At 40.8% G+C, this 27,834-nt stretch overlaps 1 protein-coding gene across 1 annotated transcript in view; it reads right to left on the bottom strand.

Annotated features, from left to right (window-relative positions):
* Positions 1-27,507, bottom strand: part of KAT8 (lysine acetyltransferase 8) — a 564,841-nt gene extending 537,334 nt beyond the window's left edge. Inside the window, exons 1-2 of the mRNA XM_069244212.1 lie at positions 27,043-27,507; positions 16,489-16,563 (exon numbers count right to left, since the gene is read on the bottom strand). Coding sequence (XP_069100313.1) covers positions 16,489-16,563; positions 27,043-27,364 — 397 coding nt within the window. The 5' untranslated portion in view covers positions 27,365-27,507. The remainder of the gene's footprint in view (positions 1-16,488; positions 16,564-27,042) is intronic.
* Positions 27,508-27,834: the final 327 nt, after the last annotated feature.

The raw sequence follows: 27,834 nt of genomic DNA, 5'->3' as shown, positions 1-27,834 counted from the left end.
ATCTGGATGGCAGGTTCTCTGTCTTGTTTGTGATGAGTTATCCCCTCTGCCAAACGATAAATCAGGCCCCAAGTCTTGATAGGGGGAGATACACTAGTGGTAAGACTCCAACGCAATATCCAGTTGATAACTTGTTAAGCAACGATGATGAGCTCACTGTAGAGGGACTGGGATTGAAGGAAGAGTTGGTCCAACTCTGTTGCAGCACGCATCTCAGCAAGACTGCCTTCACAGAAGGGAAAAGCAATCTGTCCAAAGCACAGATCACACCCCAGTAAGTACTTAAAGAACTGTCCACAATGTAGCATTACTAATCAGTGGTGTGAAATTCCTATAGCCCGACGCCCAGGACATATTGTTTGGTGTCAAGAACAATACATTTTTTATGTATATTTTGATCCTGGGTCAAGTAGGCACAACCCCCTGCAACACAAGCCCTCTCGCTGGCGATTTTACAGTACCACATTATGGATCAAGGAAGGGCAATGTTTGCAGTTAAGGTAACATTTATGTCCATATTTTAATGCTGTTCGAACTTGTATTTATGGTTCATTAATGAAAAACCCTTATTTATTAGGGTGAGCACTCTAAAGAAATGTTGATCTCAGACTGCACTACTGATAAAGTTTCCAATATAAAAATGTACGCACATTTGCAAAGTTTAACAATATGAGGCTACATATAATGCTCACAAGTATGCTCTCTGGTTTGATGCAAACATTTGTAGAAGCTTGAAAGAAAGATTGGCAATTCTTTGCTTTCAGAATAAAATGTTCAAAAAGTAGGGAAAAAAACGTTCTGTGAAATTTAGGTACCATTTCTTTCAGTAAAATGTGTTAATGAATGCTAGTATTTCCTCCCAAAAAAAACAATGAAAAAACAAAAAACAAAATCTGTGTAACTAGTTCCGCCAAGAGTACGGGAAACATGAAGATAAACAAGCATTGTCAATGGTTTTGTCAATGTGGGTCTTGTTTGGACATGGTTTTTATAAAACTTTATAGTTGAGGGAGCTGCTGGAACCTCACCATCATAAACATTTGCAAAAAGCAAAAATACTTCTTGGTCTCAAAAAGCACACCTTGCCACTGTAGGTCAGGGCACTGAACAAAAGTACTTTATGTGTCAATATGCTCCTTGTGAAAAAGCAGAATGCAGTCACTCACAGTGAGGCCGAGAGAGAGGGAGAGAGAATTTTAATACAAACAAAAGGTTTTGGCCAACCAATTAGGGGCCCAATTCTTAAAGAAAAGAATCAATCACAAAAATGCACACATAATGTATGCCCTTGCATTAGTGCAGATTAACAGCTTTCATGAATTCAAAATTTACAGAAGTATGTCAGGAAATAGTACTCCTAGAAAATGTTTGTGAACCGTATATTAGCAGGAGCAAATGTGCATGTGTAGTATTGCTTATACGAAAATGTGTTCAGCGTTTACAAGTTCACTTCCCTTCCAACCACTTTTTCCCCAACCCTGGAGGAAGATTTACTTCTGCCCTTGTCAGGCGTGAATTTCCAACCTTTCTCTGTATGGGAAAAGATTAGAGAAGAGCAGGTGAAAACTCCTAAAACGTGCAAGTTAGTAGGTTTGCACAAACTCTAAAGGGTATTCCAATCCTAGAACTATTGCTTACCCTTATCTCCAGCCTCAGGATGTACAGCTGTTGAAAGGTGCCAAAACAAGGAAATTGCTAGTATTCAAGCCCTACTATAGTATAAACCCTGGCATGATCAGAGAGTCTATTATCAGAGCTCTTATATAATGAGATTGCTGCCATAATGTGTCTCTGCACTACATGGCACCAAAGGGCCAAGTATTTTTTTTTTTTTTTTTTTAACAGGACAAGTACATTCATGAAGCAACCTGTCACATGGACAAGAAGATATTCTATAAAATTCCACACCCCTGCTAATATTCTACATGTCTAAACACCAAGGACTCTACTCAAAGAAAATAAACTAAGAAAAAATATGCTTTGCAAAATAAAATTGGAATAACGTTAAAGACAGTATGAAACAATATATGGAATTATATTTCTCACAATCCAGCCGCATCCCTAAATATGTTAAACAACCAAAATTACACACAGGGTTACCAGAGAAAGGTCTCAAAGAATAATAGCCAGGAAGCTGCTAAATAAATAGTGTCTGCAGGGAGGAGTAGGTTTATCAAATTTTAGAACCAGCAGAGTCTGTCCAAGCCCCACACAATTTTTGTCTTGGTATAGACATTTTGTCCCCAAGTCCCTTCAGCAGGGATAGTGTAAGAATGTGCTCCTGGAACTACAGACATATGTTTGTATGTACAATCCGCTACAGATAGGCTTACTGTTATGTACATATATTGAATACAATATAAACATTATATTGGAAGCAGCACTGCCTAGTTCCATCAATAAGAAGTAAGCCTTAATTTGAAGGAAAAAAATCATAATTTACATCTCCACTGAAAAATAAAAATTATGCTGAAACATTTTATAACCAAAATGCAACAAGCCACAATTATGTGCTTATTTCAAGGCACAAAGTGACCTATCCATTTGAACATTTAGATGAATAAGCAGATTTAAAAAAAATATATATATATTCCATTTGGAATGGAATTACTAAAAGCGGTACAGGGGAAATCAAAAACTGGTAGATGTGAGGGTCAGATTCTTGGTTTCCAGCATGTTACCCTACAGAATATTATGTATTTTTTAAAAATACTATTAAAAAGCTAACTTGCTAGCGTCAATGAGTTCTTAATACCTTTAATAGCTAAAGAAAAGTGCTTTCAATTCTCACATTGGAAATGGGAAACAGCACTAAGCAGAGTTGAAATGTAAACCCCTAATTACTACTTTCAAAAGCAGGTCTCCTGAATCAGGGAGGGCGCAAGTTTGGAATTTGCAAACAAATTTAAGATATAACACATTTGTTAAAAGGAGCAGAAGGATCACAGGCAAATAAAGCAGACGTCATACACAACATAGACCACATTGACATGCCGTTTCAGGAATGGCTAAATGTTTTTTCATTATAAATTGTAAAAACAGCACACAGATGCATTGCATGAGAACTTGAATGGTTTTACTTCTCTTACAGGTTCAAAAAGAATTAAACAACTTAATTGCAATTAAGTGATATGGCTCTTACCATAAACCTGTTGCAGAAGCAGTTCAAAGAAGAAAAATAGCTGCACAAAATAGTCAGGGGACATTTAAATAAAAACATACGATTTAAAAATTATAATGAAAAAATATATTAAATATTAGAAATGACTTAAACTGTTTTTGATGCTGTGAAAACACACAGAAAGAATGGATTTAAAAAAACAGTTTAGAACTATATGGATATTTTTTGAAGAACTGAGTTTTAGAACGAAATGTAGTTAACCTACACATATGACTCATGTAAATGAAAATCAGGAGGCTAAGTGAATTTCTACATATAATTTAATTTCAAGACAATCAATACAAGAGTTGTAATGATTACCCTATACTTCAAATAAAAAAAAAACAAGTATTACATGGTTAATTCATTGATTTATTACAATACTATTAATGTGTTGCAATTTGAAGAATGCCTCAAAGAAAGATGTTGGATAGCACACACAGCATTCAACTGATTTTTAAATGCACTTGGGGAATTCTGTACTGACTACATTGTTTACTTTAAGAACAATATTTTTTAAATGCAAAAGACTGTTCACGCCATTGGAAACTTCACTCATCCCTAAACACTTATGACGAATGCAACACAACTACAGATAAAAATATCAGCTAACTGAAATTTCCTTAATTACAGAAACAATGAAAACTTGTTCTGACATATTTAGAGACTGGAGTGGGGGGGGGTCCATCAACACATGAAGTGATAACTACTCTATGTTGGCCAAATATTAATCTCTTGCATGCAAACCTTAATAAACTGACAAGGAAAAATCGTACTGTCATCAAAACAGAATAAAGGGCATCATTAGGAGTTTGGGGGTCCCACCATGGGACTGGCAAACTCACTGGGAGGACGCCACTGCCATAGCGATGACATTCCTCCTGAGCATATTAAAATGTTCCTGCCAGGCTGACCAGCGGGAACAGTGTTAAGATATTGGTCTTGGCTCATTTAAGTGCGCTATGGCCAATATCCTAACACTTCAGCACCCTCGGAATGCACACTGTCCGCAAAGCAGTGCGCATTCCGATGGTGCTGGGTGGAGGGGCCCCCAGCACTGGCTTACCACCAGCCATGAAAACGCTGGCAAAAAGGGGGGTTGTAATCAGCCAGGTAGAATAAAGATTAGTGCCACCATGGCTGGTTACAAGCCCGACCGCCATCATGTTCCCGGCGGGTACAGCGGGTACAGCGGGTCCACCCGCCAAGGTTGTAATTGGTTGGTCGGACTGCCAAAGTTGCAGCTCTTTGACCGTCAAAACAAGTGTGGCGGTCCTTGGAAAATCCGTGAGGGATTACTATAAAGCTCAATTTGCACACAGTGCAAGTAGAATAGCACAATTGTTCCAGATAACATAAATTTTTTGTTTTTTACTGAAGGGATAAAAATTAGGTTTCGTGTCTCTAAAACTAGCATAGAACTACATTTAAAAAAAAAAAAAAAGCAGGACGGAGTATTTTAGGATTATTTAAACATACATAAGGATCAGCAGCACATATACTAGGGTGCATGTTTTCAAATGTTTTCACTGGATTGTCACTAGTTCCAATAGATGTGGGATCACATTGTTTCTTCATCATCGGAACCACAACCAAACAGATTCAGTCACGCTTAGGTGGCGTTCAAAATGTGGGTTGGTCGAAATAGAGGAACATGGGTCACCATAAAAACCTAGGATACTTGCACTAAACACATGTATAGTCGGGTCTTCTGATCTGAGAGATCTTCCTCATGAAATGTGAGCTCTCCTTGCCCAGTGAAGAATAATACCAGGGAGCAAAACGGTCCGAAACACTGTTAACCTAAAACTTGAGTTGCTTTCTTTACAGAGTCTTTCCATTTTATTAATTAATTATTTTTTTTTAAAAGTACATACAAGATGGGATGACATACGTGGCAGGGATTTCCTGATAATACATCCATGCTACATTCAAATCGGGCCTACCTTCATGACAAACATGAGACACAGTAACTCTTTAGAGTGTATATAAGCAAGGCTTAGGGCCTAGAGAACTAATACTCTGAATGGTGATGAGAGCTAACCGTGTGCTGCAATATTTTAGTAGTGGATTGATATCTGCTGTGTTTGTTAGTGCGACAAAGAGCAATCTCCCATTCCGCGGCACAGACAGTTACATGTAGTCATTAGCATTGCAAGTCTATCTAGCCTCGCAGAAAAAAATAACTTTTAGAGAAAGAAAGAGGCAGTCAGATACAATTGCTTGTATTTCTGACCACATATCTGACTGAGATTATATCTTTTGTGCAGTGCCGACACTAATGACTGCACAGCAAAAAACCCTCCCCTTTGCACAGAGATTCATCAGGGAGAACGGTATAAAGTTACCAGACATTGTGGAAGGGGCACAGACACAAGGACTGATTACTTAAAGTCAGAAACTAGAATCCCATTGTCCAGCTGCAAGTCCACTATCTTTTTAAGTTGTGTGGAGATCAGTACATGGTCTGGCATAATTTAGTCAAGGAAAAGACTAATCATTCAGTCAATAAAACAACCATGAGGCTGGTAATATATAAGCATTTGTTAGGCAGAGATTAGACTAACTGGTTTCTGGTCGGAAGGATGTAAAATGATTTGAGTTTTTTCTATGCTCATCCCATTTTACATTATGACTGTGGAGATTAAAGTAATAATTGCCATCATTCTGATACACAAAGTTTGTGCAGACAAAATAACATCCTCTGATTATAAAATACCAGTAGCCGTGCCTACTACTTCTGTACCCGAAGTGAGTGTTTATGTATCTACAAATTAACCTGTGAATGAAAATATCTCTAGCAGAGATGTCCCACTGATAACATAGAATCTGGATGAGCTCAACTCACCGTAAGAGAGAGCCATAGACACCTATCTGTGTTCCTTTTCTATGAAGGTGGTCTGACACACATTACCCCTTGGACTAAGAAATCTAACAATGTGCACCAGCCAAAAGGGAGCTACATGACAAGCTTACGCATTGGCCAAGCCAAGATAAACCAATAATGTGACTGACAGATGCAAAAGGAAAAAACATGCCTGTCTGCTGTAAAAGCTTAACTGCATCTTTCTAAGTGCCTAAATGCGAGTCCAGTATAGAATCTAACAGGTAGCACCCTGAGCACCAAAACACTGAAACTGAAATGAGCCGATTGGCTCATTTCACTTCCACTGTAATTACATCAGCGTGCTATGTGCGTGGATTCTAAATACAGTAAAAAACATTTCTTTTAAAGTGCCTTGGGCAGCTCCTGCCCGGCTCCCGAGGCTAAAAAAAATTAAAAAATAAATCTCTGGTAATTTTGTGGTCGTGTGCAGAAGACGGAATGGTTCCGTTCTCCACAGAGACCACTGTGGCTGGCGACAGAACCATTCAGTCTTCAGTACAGAAGTGGTTAAAATAAAAATGACTAGTTTAAACAGACTACCAAAAGTGACAATAAAACACAAAAACCAAACTCTTAAAGGTTTCAATTACAACAAAAAAAAAAATCCACCAATTTGTCACTTCAAACAACTAAAACTCTGATAAATGACAGTAGTTCTTTGTACACTAGACTACTGTAATAATGTACTAGCAGGCCTTACTTATTCTTCCTACCTTGCTACTCAAAGCAAAGGGTTATAACTGCCTCACTTAGTCCACAAATGCTCTAACTATGTACATTTAAGTATGGGTCTCCTTTTAGTGATGGGTACACATTACAGAATCGTACTGACTGTTAAAGGTGATTACACAACATATACGATCCATATCACAACGGCTGACGTTGGTCTACGTTTCCCGCTCTTGGAGCTACATAATGTCACTGTTCATCTGTATAACATTTTGGTTCAAAACATACAGCTGTTAAACAAATTCATATTATAGACATTAAAGAATAAAGTAGACACATTACAAAAATAGAATTGCCTTAACATTCTTACCCTAAAAAGTTTCTTTAGATTAACAAATTCTGTAAGCACACCCACTAACCTCAATCCTACCCAGAAGAAACAAACATGTTTAGTATAGCACCACCAAACTCAAAGACTACTTATTAGATCACCATGTTTAATCCCCAATTCAACCACACAGATCCCTCTAACCCTAGCTGCCCTACCCATGCACACTTAAAAAAAGGTCACAAAACAAACCAAGATGCTAGAATGTGCCTAAACTCTTGAAAGCATGATAATATCAAACCAACCTTAAAACCACCTAACTGGCTCCCTGTAAATACTATGATCATATGCAAGGTTTTTTGCGCCAGCCACAGAGTATTGGAACAAAACACTAAGTACATGCAGAAACTGCACCTCACTATGTGCCCACCAGAAACCTCAGTTCAGATCTGCCAGCCTTACTAAAGACCCTTAAAGAGAGTGGAACATGGAGGCAGATCCCTAGTATTTTAAAATAGTAGATAGGGGAAAACCCTCATCCCCAAATTAACAACAGACTAACTACAATCAGTTCAGGAAGGAGAAAGAATAGTTTACATGTAACTCCAGTTCACGCGTAAGGGTATTTCCATAATAGTCAAAAGCGTTGACTAGTGCCACCCGCCTGCGGGGACCCCGGAGCACTTTTTCCAATTTAACTTCTTATGTGTTCATGTTCGCCTTACTTCAGGAAGGCCTGCAAAGTCACTTAATGTCCATATGCAGCCTAGAAGAAAGGCTCCAGTGGCCAAAATTCTTCATCCAGTTTGCTTTAAAAAGGACAAAGTTAAGACACATGCATTCAAATGCATGAATGAGTTGAAAAGTCAGGAGAAAAAAAAAAAAAAAAAAAGAAATCCCAAACCTTTTTGTATGCAAAATCATGATGAAGGAGTGCAGGGCAGTGTAGCCCGTAGGCTGCCATTATCAATGAAGAAAAAGGAGACTGACTTTAAGAACAGCCAGCCCTCCAGTATCCCATCATGTCTAGAGTGAGACAGTTACCTCAGTTCTTCTTGTAGGCAGTCATCGCTGAGAGTCGTGGTATACCGGAGATGATATTCTGTCTACTCCACCGGGGAGGAGGGAGGGTTGCTTATGACTATCATGTAGGGGATTTCCGTGTATAGTCATAAGCGTTTAATAGAACAGCAAGCCCACCCCAGAAACAGCGGGGGAGCAGACCAAACAATATTGGAATGCGCTATACCGCAAAGAGATACCCGAGAGACGCTTGTCCTACTTGAGCATCTGTCCTGGCATCAGAGTCAAGACAGTAATTTTTAGTGAACGTGTGGACAGACTTCCAGGTCGCAGCCTAGCAGATATCTACCAGGGGAACATTCCTCAACAAGGCAATCGTGGCAGACTTGCCTCGGTAGAGGGCGCTCCTGATCTGCCAGCTAGAGATTTGTTAGCTAGTTGGTAGCAGTAAAGAATATAAGAGACAATCCACAGAGATTGTTTAGAGGTGGCCAGCCCGGTTGGAACCGGCCCATAATTGAAAAATAAATGTTCTAATTTTCTAATAGACTTGTTTTATCTAAATAGATTTTTAAAACACTCTTTACATCTAGAGAGAGTGTAGTGCCCTCTAAGCTGAGATGGATGGGTTTTGAAAGAAAGTTGGCAAGGAAATCGTCTGCTTGACATGAAAGTCAGAGATAACCATGGGTAAGAATTTAGGATGTGTTCGCATCACTACTTTGGAGGAGTGAAACACTGTAGGGCTCATGAGCACAAAGCGCCTGAATCTCTCTAACTCTGGATGTTGATGTCACTGCCACAATGAAAGATGTTTTCCAAGTGAGGTGTTGAAGAGATGCTTTGTGTATGGGCTCAAATGGATGATGCTTGAGATGTGAAAGAACCATGTTCAGCTCCCATGGTGGAGAAGGACGCCAGAGTGGTAGAAACAATTTCTTTAGTCCCTCAAGAAAATCTTTTATGATTAGCAACTGAAAGAAAGAGGTTTGTGAAGGACCTTTTCTGTACGCATTCAAAGCTGCCAGATGGACTTTAATAGAAGAGAATTTTAAACCAGATTTTGCTACGTGTAACAAATATGGTAGGGTCACATCCTCCTGGCAAGATGTAGGATCTATCTTCTTGGAGGAACACCAGATGCAAAATCTCTTCCATTTGGAGGCATAAGCAGCTTGGATGGAACGCCATTTTGCCTGTTTTAGAATTTACATACAGTCCTGTGGAAGATGTAAGTGCCAATACTCAGGAGCCATGCTACCAAACTCAAGGAGGAGGGATTGGGGTGTCTCATCTGACCTCCGAATTTTGTCAGTAGGTCTGGTCTGCATGGAAACCGGAGAGGAGATCGAAGCGACCGGTGAAGGAGGTCCAGGAACCACTATTGTCTCGGCCATTCCGGAGCAATGAGGATCATTCTGGCTGAGGTCATTGAGAGTTTAATTAGGACCGCTGGGATCAGGGGAATCGGTGGTAAGGGATACAGAAATGTGTTGGACCAGTCTATCCACAGAGCATTCCCCAATGATTCTAGATGGCAAAATCTGGCGGCGAAGCTTCAGCACTTTCTGTTGTCCACTGTGGCGAAAAAGGTTGATACAAGGTGTGCCCCACAAGCGGAATATATCTTGAACGACGTCTTTGTTTAGAACCCACTCGTGGTTCTCATCTAGAACCCTCCTGAGGGCATCCGCTTATATGTTCTGAACGCCTTTTAAGGTGTGTTGCTATTACCTTTACATTCCTGGCCAGGAGGAGTCAGTGCCATATTCTCTTGGCCTGAGACAAGACTCTGGATTTGACATCCTGAACTTTTCCTTTTTGATCCAATGGTTGGCAACCTTCAGGTCTAGAATGGGTCTGAATTCCTTTTTGTCCTTTTCTGGGACGACAAAGTATCTTGAATAAATGCCTTTTCCCCTCTGTTTGAGAGGAACTGGTTCTATTGCTTTCTTTTCTAGCAATATGAAAACTTCCACCTTTATGAGGGTCAGATGAGAAGTGGTTGCCTTTGGCAAAATGCTTGGCGGTGGAGTGGAAAATCTGAGACAATACCCATTCTGCACAATGTTTAAGACCCAAGTGTCTGTTGTAATTTGTTGCCACTGTCAGTAATTGGTGATGCTTCCCACCCACCTGAGTGGTTAACGGACTCTTGGAGAAAGCTTTCAGGTTGTGTTCTGGTTGTTGATGACTACCCGTGATTAGGCTGGTGTGCCGCTCATCCTCTTTGTTGTTTCCTTTGAGGCTGATAGGCTTGTTGGAACTGCTGCTGGGATCTATTAAACTACCACTGAGGTTTCTGAACCCTCTGAGAAGGGTAGCGGCGCTGGAAGCGACGGAAGGATCTTCGGTCTTTAGATGTTTCAAGACCTACCGCTTTCAAAGTGTCCAGTTATGCCTTCATTCTTGCCATTTCATCATCGGTATGAGAGCCGAACAGTGTGAATCCTGAAAATGGCAAGTTTTTTTATGCGTTGCTGAGCGCCAGGTTTTAGGGATGGTAGACTCAGCCAGGCATGCCTCCTTAAGGATATCTCATGGCAGTATGCATGTGCCAAGAGCAAGGATGAGTCCGCTGCTGCGCTAATGACCTGGTTCGAGACCGTAGCACCTTCTTTTACAATAAAAAAAAAAAAAAATCCTCTTTCTGATCCCTCGGGAGATGGTCTGCAAATTGGAGCAGGGAGTCCTGCAAGGCCGTATCTTCCGAAGAGGGCTGTTGCGCTTGCTGCTTCTATGGATGTTGCCGCCGAGCTACATACTTTGCGGCCTGCCGAATCCACCTTTCTACTCTCTTTGTCCGGCAGAGAGGTAGCAGACTGAGAAGTGGCGTGAGATTTATGGGTCACCAGGATCACCACTGAATCAGGTGGAGGGTCGGAGCGCAGAAACAAAGTACCGTCCTCTGGGACAAAACCCTTTAACAGTCTAGAAGGAGCAGACTTTGTCATAGCCGGTGTAAGGAATACTTCCATGGCGGTTCTAGAAGACCTGGTACCAGAGGAAGCAAAGGTTGTGAGGCCAAAAGTTGCTGCAGTGCTTAAAAAATGACTGAAGTAGTTGGTGTTGGGACAGCCAATGGAATGTTTACTTTTGCTGCACCTCTAATTAAGACTTCCTGAAAGGTATTAACGTCGTCCACTGGTGATATACGAGGTTGAGGTGAGTCAGGCTGGGTGAATAGTCTCTGGTAGACGTTGAGGAGTTTCTGTGGTAGGGTTGGAAAGAACGTGACCTTGACCTTTGTAGTGATCCGTGACGAGAGTGTCTTGATCTCATTGTAGAACGGCCAGATGCATGATGGCTACAATGTGAACGGTGGCGCGATCTAGGGGCTGGAGTGATGCTAAGTACTTGAGGCACCGGAAGTGGTGTAGGTGCCCAGAGCAGCGGAGAAGCCAGCAAGGCAATGGGACAGGCAGATCTTGAGGATGGGTGGGAGAGTTGCAGCTGGAGATGGAGAGGTAGTGGGAGGAGGAGACAAAGATGAAGGAATGAGAACCAGTGAGGGAGAAACTTCTCTGGAACGCTGCGACTGACTAGGAGTAGATCCTTCTCCTTTTAGAAGTCTTCTGTGTCCTCGCCGCCGAAGGACTCTTTGACGTCAACCTCTCCCTTCGTTGATGTACAGACGGCGACCTAGATGTCAGACTGTGAGGGCGATGTTTCCTTCGTCTTGACGTTGAATCCACTGATGTCGACACACTCCTCGACGTTGTGCGCCGAGCATGTGGAGTCCTCAACGTCATGCTGTGGCCTCTTAACATTGTGCGGTCATCTCAAAGCTGTATGATGTTTGTGCAACGTCAAGCCAGATTTCAACGGTGAACATGTGGGCGTCGCACCTGCTCTCAACATCAACAGGGACCAAAAGCATTTTCTCCCAGAAAAAACCCTCTCAGACCTTACACGTCCACTGGAGGCTGAGGGAAGAGCTCTGGTGGAAGACTGACCTTCACCTAGCTCAGAGGTCCCACTGGCTTCTTGCTGGCGTCACCTTTCTGTTTTTCCTTGGAGGCGAATCTTCTCCCTGCCGTGCAGGGTACGTCTGGAAAATGACCTCCAGATATTACATGAGGCAGGAAGGTGTGAAGATGGGAGGCAGATGATACAGACATTATGAAAGTGTTTTGGCGTTTTTCCTGTCACATCTTGGGAATTTGTCAAATAGAGAAGGCATTTTAACAGAGAAAAAAAACCTTATTCCAGTCATAAAAAGACAAAAATGAAGAAAGAAAGTCAAAAGACGTTGAGTGAAATAGCTGTCACTGAAAGTTTGACTGATTTTTTGGAGAGAAATAAAAAAACACTAAAAAAGGTCGAGCTCAATGCTCCAGGGTCCTCTCAGCAGGAGCCAGAAAAAAGAAATGAGGTAACTGACTCACTGTGCATGATGGGATACTGGAGGACTGGTTGTTCTTAAAGTCACAGTCTCCTTTTTCTTCATTGATAACGGCAGCCTATGGGCTAAACTACCCTGCACTCCATCATTGTTTTGCAATATACAAAGGTTTGTGAAAGATTTGAAGGCAGTTTGAGTTTTGAAGATTGGTTTAATAAAACGACTGCATTTTAGATAACAAGGCATGAGCCGCAATAACCAAAACCATACAACACAGTAGGATTGAAATAGTAACGAGGAGAGTGAAACATAGGAATAACGCTATCATAGTGCAACTATATTACGTTCTCTCTTTTAAGTTCTATTTTGAGCACAGCATGTTAAGCTCTAAGCCTGCCCTTCAGGTTCCCCCGGGAGGACATCGACCCTCATACCTGAGCAAAGGCCTGTGATCAAGATCAGCATCCGCAAAAGGGCAATCAGTGTCTAGTTGTGGGTTCCTGGTCGGAATCTCCCTCTTACGTGTACCAGGTCTAGGAAGTGTGTTTTATAACTAACACGCTGGTGTTCTAAGAAACGTCCCTACGTAAGAATGTGTACTTTCTACAAACCCTAAAGACTAAACTTCTACCAAGTCTATCGGCAATGTACCAGACTGTATCCTTGACTGAAGCACAGAGCGAGCAAGAATGTATTGTTTGAGAACTTCAGTGCTGAAGTAAGCTAAACCGTGAGATAGAAGAAAATAAAACAAGACTGTGAAACTCGTTATTGTAAAATAACAGTGCGATGCTAAATAAAATGCATTTAGAACAAAGTGCACAGAGGCCTAATACTTTAAGCAAACGCACAGAAAGCTACATTAAAAATGGCTACGCTACAATGGGTTGTGTTTTAAGAACTTCAGACATCACTAGCCCTTCCAATGGGATTCTAACTTCACCTTTCCCCATTTAAAAAACTTTTCCTGCGTACTAAAGGTCAGTGCTCTGAAGTAACGAAACAGCTTCATACAGTGCTTTGCGAAAATTAATAAACATGAAATTCAACGCAAGCAAATACACGTTCACATTTAGATCTCAGTTACAATACATAGACAAGAGCCGCAGGATAAGATCCCTTGAACAGCATCTCTTAAGTACTGCACCTACTTAACCTACTGTCAAGCACCATACCCCTAGATCTACAATCCAAACTGAGCAAGTACACTCAAGTTAAAGCAATACCAACAAGCACTAGCTAAGACAATAGGTCTTGTCTTTTAGACCTTCATGCTCTGTCAATGCAGTCTGCTGGTGCTTTACAGATTTACAATGCTGCACAGAATCCTCAATTTAAAAATGTTTTAAAGAAGAAGGAAAAAAAGAAAAGAAAAAAGGTGCCATTATGCGACGGCTACTGCTGGTTGCTTAATTCTGTAGGAATACCCATGCGTCACCATGCATGTGTGTGCTTACAGAATGACAAATTAGTAACAAAACTGTGGCCACAAACAAGCCTCAGTGTGTGAGAGAGAGAGTGGGATAAGCATATCACCACTTTCTCACTGGCTTGGTTTCCAAAGAGGAATTAAGTCCTTGCTTCTGAACGCACATAACACGTAGCATTGGTATGGAGAGATGAACCAGGGAGAAAGTGTGTCACTGGGAAGAGCAGCAAGAGTCGACTGGCGAGGGAATACATTCAAGAGGCTTATAATGTAACTTTATTATCTGCTTGAAGAGGAGGAATGAGGGAAGTAAGTGCTGCTTGTGACTGCTGATGTGGGAATGGTACTAAATTAATGCTTGACTGGAGCGCTTCAGGAAATCACTTATGAACACTGAAGGAACCACTGAGACGTTTTTATTAGGAACATTAACCACATTTTTTTAATTTTATTTTTTTAAACCAAAGCCTAAATCAGTTAGTGTGATTTCTCTTTAACGGATACATTTGTTAAACTGTAGTAACCGATATATAAATACAATTTAAACATGCACCCTGAAGTGTTTTCTTGTCTCTGCGTTGTGTGCTTAGACACCACGGTGAGCCGGTGGTGCGCATACCCGCACTTAGCCCCAAGGCACCAGTTTTTCCCCTGCACGTAACCCCAGCAACTAATGTTGCTCCAGAGTTAGAAACGACTTGAAGCACAGAAAAACACAGCCAGGAAAAAACAGACCCGTGATGTAGCAGAATCAGAAAACTGAAAGCGGTAGCAAGGCCGGAGGGGTTGGGGGAACGTGTAAACAATGAGGAGAGAGGAACGGACACAATAGATCGTGGGAGGTGCCAGGAACAACCTGGGAAGAGCGCTGAGGAGAGGAGACAAGTGTTAGATAGCAAAAAATCACTCACACAACAAATAAAAAAGCAGTGTGTTTTCACGCACACCATATTCAAGAAGCAAAGTGGGAGGGGATTGGAGACATTTGACCTTGGTCTTTAAATGCACTAAAAATGTGATGAGATAAGACCCAGATTTACGCACATGTTTACGTTTGGAGCCAGTGAAAACACAATCGCTTATGTTAAGTGCTCTTTAACAAAGAAAAAAGTAGTTCCTAAACCGATCCTAAAAGCCTAGCAGTGGATAAATAGGAGTAATTGGCCCATGCTCTCTGGAAAAGAAAGGCATGACGCATGCATGCCGTGGACAAATGGGGAGAAAGAATAAGATAGAGGAGAAGGGGCCAACAAATGGGAAGCCTATGGGCAGGCTGAAGCCCACAAAGTATATAAAAGATGTCTCTTCGAGACAATTCACGCACTATCTAGCTAAGGCATAAAAACGAAAATTTTACGGAGGCAAGCCTTTGAGCTTCAGCCCACCCCAACACACACACCTTAAGAAGCCAAATACCTCAAATGTTACATCTGCAACTAACTCACAAAGTTCCAACACATAGACTGCTTGACATGGCCCTAGGAAACTTTTGCCAGATGAGCAAAAGGGCTACTCTCTTGCAAATTAAAGATAACCTAAATCTCATAAACAACAGCAATAATACAGAGACCCTGAACCTCCAAAACACCTCTACAACATTCAACAGTAGAACAAGACGACCCAGGGGATTTTCTTCAAACTGCTGGACAATGCCCTTCTATCACTCCCTACAGGGCCAGAGTGAGGTCCAGAAAGTGTCTGGGTGGCATTTCCATGATGATCCTAAACTGTTTCTTTTACTTACACGCCTGGACTTGGAGGCCGATAAGTGTAAATTGATGTTGATATATTTAGGACTTGAAGTGGCCAAAAGAGACCTAGCCAGACACTGGTGTGATTCAGATCTACTCAGGTTGGAGGGATGGATGTGTAGTACAAATAATTGCATGCTAGTTGAGATTCCCATCTACGTCACAAGTAGATGCCCCCAGAAGCATAACAATACATGGAGCGACTTGATGTGTTATTGTGGGATAGTGGGGGGGGGGGGTGTAACTGATCAATGTATCCGATAGGCCCGCAGTGCACACAACAGTAAGAATGTAGAACAAGTAGACAGGTTGTGGCTAGGTATAGTCTGGGATATGTTCATTATGTTATGAGTACAAATTCCATATTACGCTGGGATTTATTGCTGCCATTTTAAAATGCATCTGCTTTCTTATGCATAACATGTCAATATAGATTTTTTTTCTTGCTAAACATACAGTAAAGCTGTTATCTAATGCCTAGATTAGCTGACTTTTGCATCATGCAAACGCCTTTCCTTGATTCTCATTCTTCTTCACAACAGGTCACAAACTGTGTGTATTCTGTACCTTACCACTCAAACACCTATTAAATGGCATACTGCCTTACTCAATGTCCTCAGGTCCCAGCTAGTCATTCTGATCAATCCTTAGACCCAACTTGCTTCAGCTATAACAATACACAGCACTTTGAAATTAGAAGCAATGTCTTAGGCATACAAACATTAAAGTATGCATGCTTACAGATGAACCACAGAATGCTTGCTGTCCATCGCTAGTTAATTAGCATCTTGCTAGACAGTGGTAGACTGGGAGACATAGAAACAGTTGATTACTTGAAAGAATCCCACACCACACACACATTTAACAACAAAAATGTCAAATTTTGCAATGCTTACATCCAACATAGTGTACATAGAACTCCTCCCGGCCTTCTTGTTCATTCAATCTGGACTGGATCACTTCTGCCGAATCTAAAGGATGAAAGAAATGAGTTACAATAGCATAAGTTGAGTTAGGCTATGAACTTTTGGGTGTGTGTTCCTTTATTGTGATGGATAACATCTGTAGTCATCACTGTGGCTAAGGCAACCTACAGAGCTAAAACTAGGACGTGCATAGCTGTTGTATTAGGTAAGGATGTTCTAGCACTAAACCCATCCACCTCTAGGACTACACTTTCAGAGTGACATCTGTAAGTGCAGATGCTATGTATGCTGTTAGGTTGGATTTAGGCAGTGTTAAGACTTGCCTTTCATGTTTATATGCAGGCAGATCTGCACCATGGATAACTAGACTGCAGTAAGGATGTGTCACGGCTGCAACAGTCTATCCTTGATCTTTTACATATGCACCAAAGCTTTCAAGTTCGCCTATTTGTAGCGCCAGCCTGTGCTTAAGGAAGCAAGACCCAAAACCACTTGATATATGTGCAGTGACATCCAAAGGTATGTGACCTCAGCAGGGTTAACTTGCAGTTAGGATTTGCTAAAGATGTATATGCCATGAACCACTTGTTTTTAATATACAGCGACACAGTTGAATTTGGTCAACATTTTTATCCTAGCTTTGGATCAGTCACAACGCTTCTGGTATAAGAGATGAAAAGACAGGGGTTCTTAAGTAGCATCTGAATCCATTTAAGAAGCAGGACTAAACCCACAGGACTCCATGCAGGTGGTCTGAAATACCTTTTTGAAAGGCAGCCATACTTCATCACCACTCCAAGCATCACAAACATGTGGTAAAACATGTATACCAATTGCTGATGGTTATCTATAGCAGATACCTTACAGTTTACTCTGTAATACAGGCATGGCACATATTGCTGTACAGTGGTGAATAGATGGGGAAACTAATTTGTTCTCATAGCTCAACCACCCCAGTGTATACATTGCATTTTATATGTGGAATGTTTTGGTACAGATCTGAATGAGGTTGTGGCCAAGTTGATGTATCTTACGGCATCTCTACACCCCACCACCTCAGTGCTTGAAGTACACAACCATGGAGTATCTGTCAGCATAGCGGTTAGCCGACACATCTATCCTCCATCGCTGGCACACGTTTATGCAGTAAAAATGCTTAACTAAGGCTGCCATTATGAACATTTGAGAGCTGCCTCCCCTTGGACCACAATGTGTAAGCTTACTTCACATCTGAGGCACTATCACACATAATTCTGTTGGGATGGTCCCAAAAATGGTGACGACAGATTTACCCCAATATCCTGACAGATAAACCACCCTAATGCTTCGCTGCCTGGGAAACAGAGTATATTGACACATGCAGCCCTACGGTGGGTGAGCTGAAGCATGTCCCAGACTCCTGTCAATTAAAAGATGGGTTTTGGTTTGGCACAGAGACATTATCCATGAACCCTGAAACAGAATACAAAAGGAAGTGTGGGAGATACAGGTGTAAGTCTCAATGGGTGTTTTAGAAACACTTTCTCACACCTAGACAGATCCGACATGTTTGAGCCACCCCCAAAGTTTGGCTCAATAAAGAGAGTCAGTCTAGCACTGTGCTTCATATACTTTCAAAGCTGGGGCACAAAGTACACCCCATGTTCCATAGCAAAGCAGACTGTGGCTCTCTTTCTTTGGGCCAGAACGTTTCTCATCCCAGAGACCTGTGGCTTCCATGAAATGCAAGATGACTGGTTGACCCCTAAATATAGGAACACATCCACCTGTTTCAGCCTGGGGTTGTTCAGCATGAAGACACTTTTGTGAGATCTTAACATTGTTAATTTTATCTTGTTGGAATTATTATTTACCCCGTCTGTTGCAGAAATCAACAAACCTATTTAAAAGGGACTGTAGACTCATAGTGCGACTTAGAAACCAAAAGGGTATCATCTACAAATAATAGCGTGGCATCTTAACTTCACTAAAAAAAGATGGGGGGCATATTTAAAGCACTGGCTAACCTCCTCAACCACCTGGTTTATATACATGGTAAAAATGATGAAGGGCTGACAGCAGCTTTGGTGGACGCCTTTGTTCACCAGGAAGAAGCGCGTTTGCTCTGCAGTTCCTCATCCAACACTAGTCTGATTCCTATCATGTAAACACATCAAGATGTTAAATTGGTTTTAGGAGCACAGGGAGTGCTCATAATAGGTCAAAAGCAGACCAAAGGTCCGCAAACAACATGTCAAAGAACAGGCTTCAATCTCACATTTTTTTCCCAGACTTGGGTGCATCCTGAAAACCTTACTACTGGTGCCTATATTTTTCCTCGAACACAGTCTCATTTATAAACCAGCTCGAATTTGAGTTAATACATCCTTTCACCCTGGACACTATTACAAAGATAAACATTTTCCGTAAATATTCAAAAGGTTGATTGGGCACTAATTAGCAGGACCACATCTTTCACTCTTCTTAAATATTGGTATTGTGTTGGGATTTTGCAATCGTTCTCACATTTGCTTGAGTTACAGCTATTGCCTAACAGGACTTTTCTTGCAAAATAAATTGGTCAACCCTGCCTCATAATTTCATCTTTTCGTACCATATAACACAAGTGGCCCTGCATATAACGAAAGCACTTCTGTTTACATTCTTCCTCTATCTGCAGCAAAAAAAGAAAATGTTGCCATTTAGCATTCTAATTTAAATCTGTCGTGCTAATTCCAATAGGATACCACTTTCACCACCCCACCATTGAAGTTGCTGGCTGGCTAAAACAATTCCCCCCGTAAAAAAAACAAAAAACACAAGACAGCCACAGAGGAGAAATAAACTAGAAGGGTCACCCTAACATATCAAGAGTGTTCAAACAGTCATAGTGTAATAGGGAAGTTAAGTTGGCCTGAATCATTATTATAATTGTAATACAGAGAGATTATTAAAAAATACAATGGTCATATAAACCTTTATCAGAAATAAACTTTTGGCATTATACTGTAATGCTCAAAACAGCCCCTAGAGGGCACCATACCAAAAAAATCATTTGTAAGAAACGTGGTAATGTAACCATACTGTTAGCCCCTAGAGGGGATAACCCCATGAAAAACAAGCATTTGCAATGCAACGGGTCTCGCGTTTGCTCGTGTTAGAGCGGATAGCGTTGTAAACTCCTAACCCACCTTTTCACTGGTAATGAAACCTATCGGCAAAATTGCATTTATGTACTAACCGGAAAAAGTGCAATTAACTGTGAAACCGGGTCGATATTATGTAAAGCGCTCGACTTCTGCCAAGCAAGATCGCGCTGGGAAAAGAGAGGAAAAAGTAGTCCACGAGCCGGACAGAAAACATGCGAGCCTCGCATGTTTTCTGTACTTGGTCGTTGCGCTCGAGGAGGGCTATCCACTGGATAAGGCATGACGTGAGCATGCCTTCCACTAATGAAATCAAGCAGATTCTAAATGGCAAGCCCACAAGCCAAACACAAACACTGACGTGACGTGGACAGGGCTCCGAGCCCTTTTTAGTTACAAAAGCATCTCGCTTAGCGAAACGCATGCGACACAGGCTCGACCCTAAAAACAGGAGAAATTAATGCAGTGTAACCATATACTTAGCCCCTCAAGGGTGTTTTTAGATCTGGTATGACTACTGCAATGATATTAAAAACAAGGCCTTAAAAAGCAAACTTCTTCCAGCTGTAAAACAAAAGTTGTAGCCATGAGAAAGCTTAAAAGGCAGTGAATGGTGGGAGGGGTTGTTATTTTGGTGTCCCCACTAACCCAGAGATGATGTAGACAAAAAGAGCATTTTGGAGGTTTTCCCATTGTCCTAGGACCACCACAAGCTGAGTTATGAGCAAAAACAAATTGTAAAAGTAATGCCCTGCAAAGCATTATGGGGTGAGTTTTTGTGCTGCAAATATTATAGTATGTTGACTGCAATGCTCAGAATAGCCCCTTGTAGTGATATTTGTGTTTTGACCACTGACCCCGTGTCTCACCACTTCGCACCTAGCTTAGCTGTCCACCGTCACTTTAGTGGTCACCAGTTACAGACTCCATTTTGTATTCAGCATAGCCTTCGCTTCACAGCCATGTTAAAAATGCGAGTATCTATCCGTACAAAACATGTTATGCAATGCGGTTTCTATTCTATGTGCCTGCTTGTTCTTTTCTCACCAAAGGGCTAGGACATAACGTGTAGGAGTCAGTCAGTCAACACGATAAGGATATACTAGAATGATGTTTATGGTACAGCACGGAACGGCTTAGGTTTGGGAGAGACACCTTGGGAAACTGGCCATTTCCAACCAGTTTCTTTCAACCCTGACCTAAAATAGCCTGCATTTTTTAATACTTCTTGCGGAGCGGGAGGGTTTTTTCCAGAAATCTCCTACCTCGCTTGTTTAAGATGTATAAAAGACCCAGGTCGACAGTGGAAGATTCAGAGACCTCAATCAGGGCTGAGAAGTTGAATGCCTGATATATTTCCCGTACGGGTAGATCTCTCTCTTTCTCGTTGCGGTCGAACCAGGGCCGAAGACTTGCTGGCAGGAGAAAGATGAAGCACCAGACAGGCCCTACGGTGATGCATTTTTATTATTTGCTTTGCACTTTGAATGAAAATGTATATATTTATTGACACAGGGGGATTGTTGAATAGGTTTTATATGACAGTGACTACTTTTAATATGGATCCAAATATTATCACCGTGTCCCTTGATCATATTTGGTCATGTGAAATAGTATTAATGAATACGGTCCATTGCTAATTTGCAGAAATATATGATGCACGTCACTTTACTTTTCCTCCATTAGGTATTTTGTTATATGAGAGTGTTACTTACAATTAGTATACACTTACATTATATAATTAGGCTATATTATGCCAATGCAACTGTTGAATTTATTTATATCTATGGATATGTTTGCTTCAGTTGACAATATTTTTATGAAAATATCATGAAATTGTGGGATGCACAGGTCACTTTATTTCTCCTCCAGTAGGCATTGGATATATGAAAACAAAATTCCTCCGCTCTCTGACCAAATGTCTATTTATGATTGGTGTGTGTGTATATATATATATATATATATATATATATATATATATATATATATATATATAGGTATTGCACATTTAGGTTTTATTATGATAATGTAATTGATATTTATGTGTACAGATATAGTTTTGCTTCAGGTCACAATATTATGATATAAACGTTCTGAATTACATTATAGGTATTTGAATATGGAAGCTCAAATAGTAGAACATTGCTGCTATGTGTGTGTGTGTGTATGTGTATATATATATATATATATATATATATATATATATATATATATATATATATATATATATTTTATGATTGGTGAACATTAACAACTTTTTTTGTGAAATAGACCAGAGATAGTGTTTGTATTGGTGATCTAATGTCAACAATGATTCAATATGAACAGCTGATGAAGAGTAACACACAAAAAAAAAAAAACACCACAACATGTTAAAAGATGGCCGCTCGATTATTCAACACCAGTATGTAAGTGATATAGATGAGAGACCATTGTTTGTATTTGAGGAGGACTGTGTGGGGTGTCGAATTGTCCAGTAGAAGGCTTCAGCCGAAACACGTAGACAATTCTGTTCATTGTTTGGAGGGGGTGTGTTGGTGTCACTCGACAATTCGAATAAATCAAAGAGCTTCAAACAATGCGAGAGTTGGATCGCTTTATAGGTCAATAGCTGTTTATACCATGTTTCTATGCAGCCGTATTTTGAGTGAATTCTCAATTTTGTGTGAAGATATAAATATATATCTCCAAAACAAACAATTGCAAACCAATTATATTGTTGCACTACAGGAGAGTTTATTGCTTTATCCAAGTGTGTACTTCATCCAACAACACCACCTACGCGTTTCGACCTCTAGGTCTTGCTCACAGTATGTGAGTATTTTTTCAATGTCTCTCTTTAATAGTTTTTTTTTTAAAAATGTTTTTCCCCCTCTACCAATCAATTGCATTATGGCACATATAGTCTTAATAAAATAAAGTAGTCCTAAAACATTCATTAATCCCAATTTCCTCAATAATGCATAAAATACATTCTAAGCTATCATGCAAATTAAACAGACCACAATATAGACATAAATACATATGAATGCGTTTCTAAATGTTCTGAAAAATTCTATACATAAGGTGACATTTGTGTTGTTCTTGAGAACCTATATTCATGGTGAATTAATCCATTTTGTTCTTACTCAGCTACTTGCATGAAATAAACGTTTTCAGAGCTCACTTATTGCTCACATGTTCATATGTGTATAGTAGTTGCTACCTCTGATACTAATATATTACATGTTGAAAAAACTCTCCAAAACCTCCCTTACATTTCCAATGTTTCTCAAATAACAGCACTTTCAGTCACCAAATTCCCCTGTTATAAATGATAATGAAGTTCTTCATCCCCATTCAGGTCTCTAGGGGTCTTAGTTTTGAACTGTATTATTAGCAGTGATTCCAGGCACCTTAACTTCAATTCCCGATCTCCTCCTCTCTCATTTTTATCAATACTCACGATTCTAACATACTTCATGTTAGTCCAATTTCTTACCTCATGTGAATTCAAATGTCGCGCCATAGCATAGATCAGATCTTTATTTTGTTCAGCTCTTATATGTTCTAATATACGTTTTTTCAAAGGGTAAATTGTACTGCCCACATAGAGTAATCCACAGAAACATTCAACCACATATGCTACATGGGTGGTATTGCATGCAATCCTTTTGCTGATCTTCATCAGGTTACCTTTGTAATCTTGATATTCCTTCTTGTTTACCCCCATTTTTGCATTTTCCACAACAGGTGAAGCCGGTTGTCTGAGCTTGTAGCCAATTCAAAGATTTGTTAGTCTGAAAAGGACTGCTTACCAGAAGATCTTGCAAAGATGGTACTTTCTTATATGTCACCATCGGTCTAGCACCAACCAATTTCCCAACGTCTAGATCTTTTTTTATAATGTCCCAATATTTATTGAGAACATTCAAAAGCAAGTGATTTTCCTTGCTATATGTTAGAATCATTTTTATGGTGGATTCTTTATTTGCTCTTTTCAACATTGGCCTATTTAATGTCTCTTCTCTTGTTCTGGATCTTGCTCTTGTTCTCCAAGGTTTATATCCTTTTACTTATACTTTCTCAGAGTAAATCTTTGTCGGGTTTCTGTAAACTTTAATTCCATTTCATGGCCCGTAGAACAATTACGTTTAATCCTGATTAATTCTCCTTACAGTATGCTTTTCTTCAGCGAAATTCGATGAAAACTATCCCCATGTTTTACTGTTTGTAGATGTAGTTTTCCGATACAGAGTAGTTTCAATTTGAATCTTTTCTATATATACTTGGACATCCAAGAATTGAACAGATTTAGTTCTTATGCTATAGGTAAATTGTAAGCCTATCTCATTTTTATTCAACTTTTCAAAGTATTGCACAAATTCATTTTCTGTTCCATTCCAAACAATAAATAGATCGTCTATATATATCTCAGCCACATTACTGCTGTATCTGCATACTCTTCATTCTCTTCTCGCCATGCCACATGCTCTTCCCACCATCCCATAGTCCGGTTTGCGTAGCTCAGCGAGAAGGAAACTCCCATTGCTGTCCCACATATTTGGGCATATATCTGATGATTAAATAGGAAAACATTGTTCCTCAAACATAAATCAATCATCTTCAATAGCATTTGTGAGTGTTTCAAGTGTGTGTGTGTGTGTGTGTGTGTGTGTGTGTGTATAGATATGTATATATATATATATATATATATATATATATATATATACACACACACACACACATACAAACATAAACACACACAAAAATAAGAAGAAGAAGAGAGAACTTTGGGTAGTTCCCAAGTTTAGGTGGAGAGCAGCTCTAGTAAAGAGCACTCTGCAACACCAGCGACACTCTAGATTTTCTCACCTCAAATGTCTGTTTATCTAGCAAAGTTTTTAAGCATTGGATCAACACAGTGCTATCCACACCGAGCTAGATAGTGACAAAGTCTTTTGCCATTTATACAGCAAAGTCTTTAAGCATAGGTTTGATACAGTGTCAACCTTGCCAAGCTGTAAAATGACAAAAGCCACCTCAACTTGGTAACTACCCAGAGTTCTCTATTCTTTTTTGCATAATTTATACGTCACTCTAACCCTGAAAGGGATTTGTTTTGACTTATACTGGGTGCTCCCTTGTGTCTGGACAAAGCTAAACCTCTCTGATGAGCTCTAATGAGAGCGAAACACATGTTGGGTTGCTTTTACTCATTCCAGGTTGGCTTGGACTGTATTTTACCAGTCCAAAGCTGTAATACTGTGCCTGGAGTGGTAAATGGCTTTTGTCATTTTACAGTGGGGACCCAGAGATGATGTAGACAGAAAGAGCACAGTGTGGTCAATGTTGTGAAGGTGGTCCCGTTGTCCAAGAACCACCATATCAGAGTTATGAGCAAAAATGTTTTTTAAAAGTAATGCCCTGCGAAGCATCTAACAAGCTTCCGTGCCACGAATATTTTAATATGTTGATATGACTGTAATACACAGAACAGCCCCTAGAGGACACCACAAGGAGAACTGTATGTGTAAGAAACATTGACATGTAACTATATAGTTAGCCCCTAAAGGGCATAACCAAGCAAAAAGAAAATGGCAATTAAATAACACAGTGTAACCATGTATTTAGCATTGTATTACATATATTAATGGGGAGCAGGCCTATAACAAAGATATTACAAACAAGGCCCTTGAAAACATAAGCTGTTCCCACCTGTAAAACAAAGGTTCCAGCTATGAGAGAGCTTAAACAGACACTGAATGGTGGAAGAGGTTATGATTTTTAGGTCCCCACTAACTTAGTGTGGGGACCCAAATATGATGTAGACAGAAAGAGAATATTGTCGTGAACATTTTGGTAACGGTCCCATTCTCCTAGAACCACCACAGGCTGAGCTATGAGCAAAACTGTTTTGTAAAAGTAATGCCTGGATTATGGGGCAAGTTTTCCCGAACGCAGTGAATATTGTAGTATCGGCTCTCCTGCTGTACTGGGAGAGGCGCTTTTGCTTTGAGGATTTCTGTTTTATGTAAATCATTTACCAATTTCAAGTGTTTTAAGGAGAGACCCACAAGACATGACTGATTAGGTAACTGTGAATAATGTGACCAGCTCTCCAACACCGTTGATCGAGTTCACGCTGTTTTGTCTGTTCACGCTGTGAGTGCCATGACTGCCATGCAGCACAAACAGGAGAGACAAAATAAATAGTTTGCCCACCCTTAAGTATATCAGCAATAATCCATTTAACAGGGGTTATCTGCAAGGCATGATAAAAACAGCCTCAAGGCGTGACAAATGTAAAGCATTTACCAATGACAGAGTGAAAGTAATAGGTGTGGTATGTGCCTGGTTAAAAGCCCACAATACTTACAACAGGTCAAATCGATTATGCGCTCAACCTAAAGAAGAGGGAGAAGTGCATGGATGTAACTAAACATGATACACGAACATTGGAAATATTATGAGGAAGGGTCAAGGCATCAGATACTGAACAAGGGAATACTGTTTGGGTAAGAATTATAATGGAATTGTTGTATACATTTCCAAAAAAGGCACTGATTTTTTGGTAATGGGGGGGATTTGGTATCATATATAAAACACACCCATCTTAATGCAGTATGTTTTATAATTGTGTGTCATTTTATAATTTAGCTATAAATACTGTATTCTTCTACAAAAGCCTGCAACTGAAAGCTTTGGTTGATAAATAGTCAAAAAGCTGATCTCAGATTGTCAGGCAATTCACATGATACGTTAAGGCGAATATCAAGCGTATCAGACTGGTGTCAAGGTATGCTGAACCAGCGTCAGATAGGCATGCTGTCACAATACCCTTAATAGTGTTTTTTCACATACAAGCAACAAACATCAACCAGGTCAACGTCAGGCATCTATGGGTCTTGCAGGCAACTCGCCCCATAATCTGGCACACAGCAGGTTCTATAAGTAAGAGAAAAGCCTCAAGCAAAATAAGGTTAAGCAAAAAGCGAGCATCACTCCAATAAGTAGCAAGACTCACATCTAGATATGTCACTGGCAGCACGTACAAAGCTCACAAAAAGTTTCTGTTCAGCGTCAGACCAATAACATGGCCAATAGACCAAGCAGACATTAGAGCGGTTTCTATGGAAGCAAACTAAAACAGTCAGAGACCAGGCCACTCAAATTCCGACAAGCGTGAGTTACAAACAACGTGTAGGCATGTGAATGCTCTGGGCCCTTCAGCGGGCGAAAGAGCCAGTGCTAATCACTAGTTAAGCCCAGTATCCGTCCCAGGAAGTTGCAAGGTCATTCACAGAACCAAGGCCACTGTGAACGACTTAAGAGCTCTCTTCTGAGCATACATGTGGCCGTTGTCGTTAAATCGTTGTAACACACAGTAGCGAGCTAGTAAGGAACTGATCTCCCTTACGCCAAGAGTCGTCGCTACGCCGACATAGATAGGTCTCTCCAATTTCCACCGTCACTTCGGGGTCCCGGCCCCCAGGTTCGGCGGGAAGCTCCTCCTCGTGCAAGCCGCCTTCGGGCGGCGACTGCCCCGTTGTCTGTACACCGGGCGCCTCTTCAATTCGCATGGGCTCCGCATCCATGCTGTCCTCCTCCGTAACTACCATTCCATCCATGCTTCCCGAGTCTTGTAGCGGCGTGAGGGATCTCGGTTGCAGGTCCTGTAAGGGTGCTGTTACGGCTAGGACTGCTTGTTGCAGACCCTCCAGCTCCCCCAACGTCGCCATGAATACGCCACAATCCCGACAACTCAAAAAGCGTATCTCCACGCAGGCGCAGAAGAGCAGCAACAGACTACAAATATAGCCGTGGAGGAACGGTCCGCGTCTACGTGAGCGTAGAGCGCGTGCGTACACAAAAGAGCGTTCAAGAACTAAACAGCCACCATGACGGTTCACAATGCGCATGCGTGGAACGCAAGCGCATTTGGAGTTATTTGTTTACAGTTCCTTTAACCCCTTCGCTGCCAGGCCTTTTCCCCCTCCTGTGCCGGGCCTTTTTTTGCCTATTTGGGGCAGTTCGCGCTTAGGCCCTCATAACTTTTTGTCCACATAAGCTAACCAAGCCAAATTTGCGTCCTTTTTTTCCAACATCCTAGGGATTCTAGAGGTACCCAGACTTTGTGGGTTCCCCTGAAGGAGGCCAAGAAATTGGCCAAAATACAGTGAAAATTTCGGTTTTTTCAAAAAAATTGGAA

The sequence above is a fragment of the Pleurodeles waltl genome, chromosome 7 (assembly GCF_031143425.1).
Source record: "Pleurodeles waltl isolate 20211129_DDA chromosome 7, aPleWal1.hap1.20221129, whole genome shotgun sequence".
NCBI classification, from domain to species: Eukaryota; Metazoa; Chordata; class Amphibia; order Caudata; family Salamandridae; genus Pleurodeles; species Pleurodeles waltl.
This window is presented reverse-complemented; position numbering and strand designations above follow the sequence as displayed.